This window comes from Atta cephalotes (genome assembly GCF_000143395.1).
Source record: "Atta cephalotes unplaced genomic scaffold scaffold00006, whole genome shotgun sequence".
Lineage (NCBI taxonomy): Eukaryota > Metazoa > Arthropoda > Insecta > Hymenoptera > Formicidae > Atta > Atta cephalotes.
Window position 1 is genome coordinate 5,797,905 of NW_012130070.1, and position 9,412 is coordinate 5,807,316.

The following is a 9,412-nucleotide window of genomic DNA, read 5'->3' on the forward strand; positions in this document are numbered from 1 at the left end:
GTAATTATTATAGTAATTACTTAATAATAATTATTATAGTAATAACGCATTTATTGCAAAGGAATATGCATAAAATACGCAAGATGGAAAATGTACGTACATTTATATTGGATCTCTATTGTCAATATATAATATAAAAAATTAAATAACATATTTATTACATTAGGAACGGGTGATATATTTTATCCGTTATTATTTCCGATAAATATCATGTATATTACAAAGAAGACTACTATTGTAAAGCTGAACTGGCACCACGAGGTGCGCTTCAGGGCTCCTCAAGCTGATAAGTTCTATAAAATCTTGAGAATAATAAAGAAGAGCCGTTTGTTCTTCGCATCGCGAATAAATATTAAGGTACATATAGTGTCGCGCGTTTTTCAGCTGTGATCAATAAAGATGGTATAATCTATGACTGGTCTGTGACTGTAGATAGATTTGACGACCCAAGGGAAAAAAGATGGTCGGGTAAAGATTCTTGGGAATGAATACGATGAAGGGATTAGGAATGGGGAATGGTGGTACTCTGGGAAGAATTCTGGATACTTATGCCACCAGACGGACGTCACCTCCTGAAAATGCGAATCGTCGAACTCCTCGTGATGCCACGATCTTCATTTGGCGAATAGTGGCGCTGGCGCGGACGTCTCGTAACCGCGATTGTGGTCAAGGCGGAGACTCGCACTGTTACACTTAGTACCGCGAATCAGCTCGTCTACGTAACCGGCCTGTATCCGGAAATTCGTCTCGTTCGAGTTTATAGTTGCGGTCATGAATTTTTGGAACGACGATGTGAGAATCCACAGCTCTTGACGACCGTTTTTTGCGAGGATGACCTGCAATGAGGAGGTATTGATTATACTAATTTAAGTTTGGGGGGGAGGAGGGGGAATAAAGTGCGAAAAGATGGTAAAAAAGAATAATTTCTCAATACTTTTAAACAAGAATAAAATTCAACACAACTAAATGCACTACCAAAGTTGCAGTAGAATTATGAATAATCGAATATATTATATAATTTGTATTATCTCTAAAAGCGCGAATGTAATTGTAATGTAGTAGATATATTTTATTACAAAGTTTTTAATATTATTACTTTTATCTTTGCACTGAATATCGTGGATATTTTATTTTATTATTATTTTAATAACTTATTAAAAGATTATAATACATATTTAATAACTGTAGAAATATATATCATAAAAGAGAATATATTTAATTAAAGAATTTTGTTGGAATAAGCTGTACGTCATCGTACCTTCATTCCAGACGGAAATTGCAGCGTATCGGAACTAACAATGACTTCATTATTGGTACCACCATATTCAGGATGAGTGATACTGTTCCAACATCCTAATGCGAGATCTGACAGAAGACCGAAGAAGAGAATTCCATTTTGATCCATGGCTTGAGCGGCCGACTGTGATGACCTTTCCTCAGCAAATGGACGGAACGACCTTGCTGCAGCGTCGGAGTGTTCTTGAAAGAGGCTATAATTCCTAGATAATAATGAAATGTCCGATAATAAAATGACATTTATCAGAGTACTTTTTGACAAAAAAGACAAGAATTAATACATTACATAACAAAAAAGAATTTATGTAGAAACATTTATTATTCTCGTTATTTATTATCTTTATTGTTGCTTATTAATTAGCTGTAAACATCTATGATTTAAATATAAAGTTAAATTTATAAAAAAATTAATTAAAAATTTTATTTAAAAACAAAGCACCTTATTAAAATATAATCATTAAATTTTATGCTTATTTTTTCCATAAATATATATAATATATACAATATATTATATTTAATAAAACGAATCTCATATAATATAATACATATAATATAAATCTCATATAATGTAACACATACATAGAATGTATGTGTTATCTCAGATATTTCACGTATTTAAAATAGAAATCACAGTAACGAATAATTTGTTATAGCTCTTTTGTAACTAAATAAATGTTTATTCATCTTTTCTTACCTGATAGTAGAAGTGGGTACCCAACTTTCGACTCTGCTAGCCAAAGAGTGGAAGTATAAAATCCTGTCGCCATCTTGCTTCATGGGACTTAAAGCAAGTCCCAAAATACCATCCATGAGATCAAATGTATCTCCCTTGATGTGGAACGTTCCATGAGCTGGATAGGGATAAAACAAATTGTTGGTGATTCTCCAGGAACGAGCGTTGCGATGATCATAGACGAGCAATCCGTATGCAGTTACGTCGGCGATGTAGACGAATGTGTTTTGACAGTTGTCGTCACTATTGCGAATATCGACTGCGAGAGTCACAAACAAGGAATTATCCATGAATTGTTCTTTTGGAAACTTGTATTGACTCAGGACTTTATTTGTTCGCAACGAAAATGATAATAATTGAGGACGACAGATCTGTCGCTCTTCGAGTTTGCCCGTGTCGATGACCCACAACCTGTCGCACGAGTCCACCTGTGATCATATCTTTGTCTGTAGTCAATATTTTATTAAATTATGTTTTTTAATAAAAATGCACAATCATTGATCCGTATAAAAATTATTTTATCAGAGAGAAATTTTCACGCTGCAAAGTAATAATTAGAACTTTAGTATATTATTTAAAATCAGAATAATATAATAATTATTAAATTTTAAAGTTAAACAGCTGTTATGTATAATTGTTACGATATTTTTAATTAAAAAAAATAAAATTGATTCTTTTTCATAATAAATAAGGTAAATGTATCAGTTAACAATTAGTAGACATGATTCAATTCAAAGTTCAGTTGGACAAATTCTGTTGGACAAAGTGATAAAATTTTAAATGTTAAATTTTTAATGATATGTATATACTCTAAATAAATTTGTTGTTTATAAAAATTTAATAATGAATTTATTTAGAAGTGCATAATATCATTAAAAACTTAATATTTCAAATGTTTCATCATTTGTCCAACAATTAGTTAGATTCATGTTTACTAATTGGTATAACTACTTTAATCAGTTATCTAATTATTCAGATGTGTATCTTGCATTTTAATTTAATTTAATTCTTTCAATTTTCTAATTTTCTTGAATTAATTTGTATAATTAACTTTTTTTTAAACATAAATTAGTAATTCTTAATTTATCACATGTTTTTAATGTAATAATTATAAGTCAACATATTAATTTAATTTACTTTTTAAATTTCCTTAAGTGCTCTCAATATAAATTTTTGTTGAAATTTACAACAGTTCTAGTTATTTACTTTGGAAAATAAAACAAGATTTTACGGTTCTCTATTATAAATTCTTAAAAACACGTTCATGATTAGCATAAAAATGTATATTATTATAAATTAAGCAAACGAGAAACATGATGATAACATAAAAGATCATTTATATGCACATTGTACTTCTTTTTCGTAGAAAACGTTTTAAATAAACGTATATATTATGTGCGACGCGTACAGGATGTTTCATATCACAAAATAATTTTTATGCGAATTATTGTAATATTCAAATAAAAATACTTTCTCACCAAAAAGTCGCAAAATCTGTTACAAAATTATCTCTATAAAATAATAAATAACAATAAGATTCAAATTAATGAGAATCAATGTGAGAATTGATAGATGAAATTTAAGATTTCGGAATAAAGCTGCACATCATCTATCAATTTGAAGTATTTTACATGAATTAATACTTATGCACCTATTTCCGTACTAACTCTCATTAGCTTTAATCTTATTGTTATTTATTATTTTAAAATTTGAGAGTTCAATTTAAACTATATTTTTTGTTATTACCTCTATACTTATATTCAAATTTTTTCGAAATTGTTTCTTGAAAAATATATTATTATATTATTTTAATAGAAGAGATTTATATTTCATACTTTTTATTTGTGAAATATTAAATATAACAAATATTTTATTTCATATTTCAATGATATTTTTTTGTTAAATAGAACCAGCTCTGATATAATTATATAATGAGTATCTATGTTATTCAAACTCATGTGTATTTTAGCCTTAAACGACCAGGAATGTCAGTAAAAGATTTTGTTTTACATCGTGCGCATTAAATACATAATAACATAATGATAAGGTAGATTTGTCGCACTGGTGGGCACTATAATCTCATCATAAAGAAGATAGCATGCTTCCTGCATTATTGTAATCAGCAATTACGATATCACGTAAATTACGATAATTTATATTGTCCTTTATAAGAATTGCCGCGTGTGCGCCACACATTCGATTTGTTATTTGAGTTTCTCGAATAATAATGAAGGCGTTAATTCCATAACGTCACGCAACGTATATTTATTTCTAAATGAACGAGGTGCGATTTCCGATAATATGGCGGAAAGAAAAGGAAAAATATTTCTAACTTTAAGATTTTTTACATCCGGTTGCGTCAGTGATCATAAATAAAGTAAAGGTTGACGTAATTTGATAAATTACTTTTTATAGTAATTTTATAAATTAATTTTTTTCAGATTACAGTTGTACCCAACTATCCATATCGCGAAAATTATTTATAAACAAAATTTATTTAGTAGAAAATAGTATAGTTAAGTTACTATAATAATAATATAATGATGATAATTTCAATCTTGTTAAAAACTCGCATGGTTAATCAATGCAAAGTTATTACGATATGTTTTTAAGTTGCATTAACAACAGGTTAATTATTGATCCAATTTACAAGTAAAGTTTTCATGTTACCTGCACTCTAAACACACTGGTAATTGCATCACAATGTCCCAATCTATTCCATTCCCAGCTTGGATAAGGTGCAATTATTGGATTTCCCTCAGGAGAAACATTATTCGTTACGTAACCGAGGGTGACCGGAACCCCATTTTGAAATCTTGGTATCGTGATGAAGACTATGGATCCATGTTTAGCTATATATTCATTAAACTAATTATTAACTATTAAGGAAGACGATTAAACTCGCTAAATTGTTAGATTATTCATAATGTAATAAAATAAGCGTGAACTGAAAAGATTTTAATTGCCATCCAATTTAGTTTTATTACAGAATTATTCATATAATATCTGTATTTGAGACTAAACTATTAATTTTCTATTCGTAATACACACACACACACACACACACACACACACACACACACACACACACACACACACACACACACACACACACACACACACACACACACACACATATACATTAATTTTATTAAAATAATTTTCTATATTCTTTGAGAAACATTTTTTTTTAGAATAATAGCTACTTACATTTTTTTAGAATAATAATATTAAAAGATTACACAACAATTTTACAAGTTATATAGAATTTGTATTTATGCAAATATAATTCTTTTACTTTCTGACGGATTAATTACTTGTCAAGGCGATTCAATGGCAAATTATGTGTAATGGCAAGTAATGTTTAACAATATGAAAATTATAATTCTTGTATGTGATAGTTAAAATGAAGCAAAAATTATATAAAATGTTCGTTATTTAAGAAGTTTTATTCCTTAAAACGCATAAATTACGAAGCAACGTTAAATATATTTTAGTACAAATTATTAGATCATAATCGATCAATTATGTGATAGCGATTAAATCTTTATTTTAAGCTATGATTATTTAAATATAATTCTCCAATTAACAATTGATTCGATTTCATCATCAAATGAGATAATGATTATCGAGCAACAAGAGCTTTAAAATCTCTTACAATTATATAATAGCTTATAATTATTTTCAAATTTTATTAAAGAATAACAAAAATTAAATTAATGATGGAGTATAAAATCGAGTTAAAGGTGTGTTTAACAGTATTGTGATATGAAACAATTGCTATTTAGAATAATATAAAGATTATTTGTGAAACCTTTGTGGTAGAAATCCACGTCGATCGGTACTGGTGTTCCAGGAATAAAACGGCCCTCTCGTATAGCATTTTCTCTTGCATGCTCATTTGGGAAAGCAAATTCTAAAGCTTTCCAGGAATATATATTCTTTAATTTCTCAATACTGACACATCCTTTTAAAAGCAAAAACGGTATAATGAAACGGTGCAATAACTGGATCAAACCTCGGATCGGTACAAGCTTCATTGTAAACCTGTAAACAAAGTAAATCAATTATTAAAAAAAAATATCAAGAAGAGTAACGTTTCATTTATGAAATTTTTTTATTTTTCCTAAAAATATCTTTATTAATATTTACGTACATTTTGATATAATCTGGTATAGTATTTTTAAGTGTTTTATTTTGATATAATCTGATATAGTGTTTTTAAACATATATATTTTTAAATTTAAATTTTTTCTTGCAAGAAAAATCTTCATAAAATATTATGAACGTATATTAATTTTAAAAAGTTGATGTATTTCACATATAAGACATATATGTCGTTACAGATTTAAAACAAGAAATAATCGAGAATTAATAAATGTCAAACGTCGAACGTGTTTTATATGTATGTATTCTAAGTCTATATGCGATTGATTTTATAAATTAGTTAAGTTATTGCACTTTCTAACCTTATAGACTTTCACTGCAGAAATTGCATAATAAAATTTGACAAAGAAAATAGAGGTAATCAAATTTCATTAAAATAGAAAATAAGCTGCTATGTTTCATTGAACTTACCCAGGCAGAATAACAAGTTATAATATCAAAATGATGTCAAAATGACTCCGAAATGATTATTAAAAGTCATTTTTCAATCATTTTCGATTCATTTTGACGATATCATGATTTGTTGTTTTGTTTGGATATCTTTTACAAGCATTTGCAAAAAATATATTTTATATTTTCATTCCAATTTTATCACATCAATGTTTTTATACATTACTAAAAAGATATACGAAAACTGATAACATAACAATTTGTAAAAAGGTGATTAAAAAGTTACTAATAATATTATAAGTATACTCAACGCACGCACGCACGCACGCACGCACGCACAAAACAAAATATTATCGTAATATTAAAATGAAAAGCTTGATGAAAAGTCTTTCGATCGCTTCCAATACATTTTAACATCATTTTGACGTTGTCATGACTTATTGTTCTGCTTGGGACTAACTATTTTAATTCTAAAATAAAGCCATTCAGAAAAAATAATTCTATTAACAAAAATTTATTATTTTAAAATTAATTTAAAAAAATAGACCATTTCATACACACATAAACAATATAATAATCGAATCATTAAATTTCAAATCTTAATAAAATTATGTTATTAATTAATTCTTAAATATAATTATTAATAACCATAAAAAGTATTGTTGACATTGTTGTTTTTATGTAATTCTATTTATTGTAAGGGATATATATACGTATATATAATGTTAATCTTATAAATTCTGCCACAGATTTTGAACATTTTATAACTTAAATAAAGAGAAGATACAGATTAATTTTCTTGATTACCGTTGATAGATGGGAATATTTATTAAAAAAATAATTTACGAGAAAGTAACGCTTTCTTGTATCAAATCTTTACAAATACCTATATGTTTACATAATCTTTCTTACTTCTTTGATGTTATACAGTTTTATCTTCAGCGACGAATTTAATGAGCTTTTAACGTTTCTTCTAATCTTGGCACTCAATGATAACACGACATAGTTTTACACGTGTTTCTTCATTTTCAAATTCGACAGAGTATTGACTGGCAACGATCGCGTTCTTGCCCGTTCTTTCGTAAATAAGAGTATCGTTAAAGAGATAGCCGATCTTTTTTCCTTCTTTCCTCAGCACTTTCACTGTCACGGATAAAGAAGTCCGGAGGCGGTTGTTATACTCGCTAGCGTTAACTATTAATATTGAACGAAATGCTTTTTTTATTTTCCCCTTTTCCGATCAATACTCCAATTTTATGATCATCGATAAGATACCTTTTTTTAATCTTCTCGTAGTTTTATTCTTTTTAAAAATATTCTTAATATTTGTTGTATATTATAACAGAAAACTCGACTGTATTGAACGCGACATTCTCCAAGACACTCTCTTATTCGTTTCACGCGAATAATGAATTATTCAAGGTATCTTAATGTGAATGATAATTCGAGAGATGTCCTAGTCTCGCTCCGGACTACGAGACGATCGAGGGACGACTGCGAGATTTCTTAAAGCGGCGCGTAACTTTTCACGCGTTCGCGTCCGAACATCTCCGCTCCACCGGAACAGAAACGTCAAAGGGAGGTGGTTGCCATTTGTCACATCGAAGATAAGATTCCCGTTTGAGGTCACGGTACGCAAGTAAAGTATGTATAAATATTTTTTCTTCTGCATAAATAACGCAAGCGTTATTCTCGCGAGCGAGAAATCAACAAACCTGTAATGACGAAAGCAGAACTTATATCTTTGAAGAGAAAGAAAAAACAGAATGATCCTGTTGCAAATATTTTTTTCACATCATGCTACAATATATTATTATTTGCTAATTGCAGTCGCTTGAAATGATTATTAACTATGATTTGCAATTTGAAAACAACTTTTCTCTGTGCAAATGCAAAAGCATTCATTTTAATTCTGATTTTGTCGTAATTTTAAATTTAGCACAAATGATTTATGAAATATAAAAATTATCACTATAGATGTTGCATTTTTATTAAAAAAATTGAATAAATATTTCATTAATTATAAAATATTACAATTGTTTTGTAAAGCTATTGTTGTTATCTTACATATCTGTAATATTTAATATAAAAGCGGATAAAAACAAATTTTGTTTTGGAGCACAGTTTTATAAAAAAATTTTATTAAAAAAAATAAGCTTGTATTATCAAATATTTGTTCAATTTTATATATTATATAACATGCATATCAGCATAACTTTGTTATTTAATAGATATAATATTACACCGCCGATATTTCACAAGTTCAATATGTCATTCAATTACATTATCAAAATTGCGCCTTTTTATCATAGAGATATTATTTCGATTTAGTTTAATTATTATTTTTTATTATCACTTGACTCTACAATATTTTAACAAGTTTCAGCAGAAAGGACGATGAGGTAAACGGGTGATGTCATCCGAGTAATGGATATTCTGCATAATTTTTTTTCTAGTATAACTTGTTAACGTTTTTGAAATCAATAGGAAAGTGTAAAGATATCTGCATACACAATAGATATCTATATGTGCGCATATTTGCGCTTGGTGATTTCCATTCAACTTATTCGTCATTATGAAGATTCTAACGCGTAATTATAATGACAATCATTCCGTTCCTCGATAAAATGCATATAACCTTCAATTGTAAGTCAAAATAAAATGACGCATCTGGAAATAATGAATGACTACTTATGTTTTGCCACGTGCGTATATGTAATACAAAATAGCCATAATTGCGTGTAAAGTGCATTAAAATTAATTAATTAATTAATTAGTTAATAGTTTAGATATATCTATATATATATATATATATATATATATATC

The 9,412-nt window shown here is 28.1% G+C and overlaps 1 protein-coding gene across 1 annotated transcript; it reads right to left on the minus strand.

Annotated features, from left to right (window-relative positions):
- Positions 1 to 614: 614 nt before the first annotated feature.
- On the minus strand, positions 615 to 6,069 carry LOC105626776 (protein yellow-like). Its single transcript, XM_012208072.1, has 5 exons — positions 5,844 to 6,069; positions 4,700 to 4,881; positions 1,991 to 2,457; positions 1,259 to 1,499; positions 615 to 836 (listed from the first exon to the last, which is right to left on the minus strand). Exons 1-5 carry the CDS (start codon positions 6,067 to 6,069, stop codon positions 615 to 617), a joined length of 1,338 nt encoding a protein of 445 aa, XP_012063462.1.
- Between the last annotated feature and the right edge of the window lie 3,343 nt (positions 6,070 to 9,412).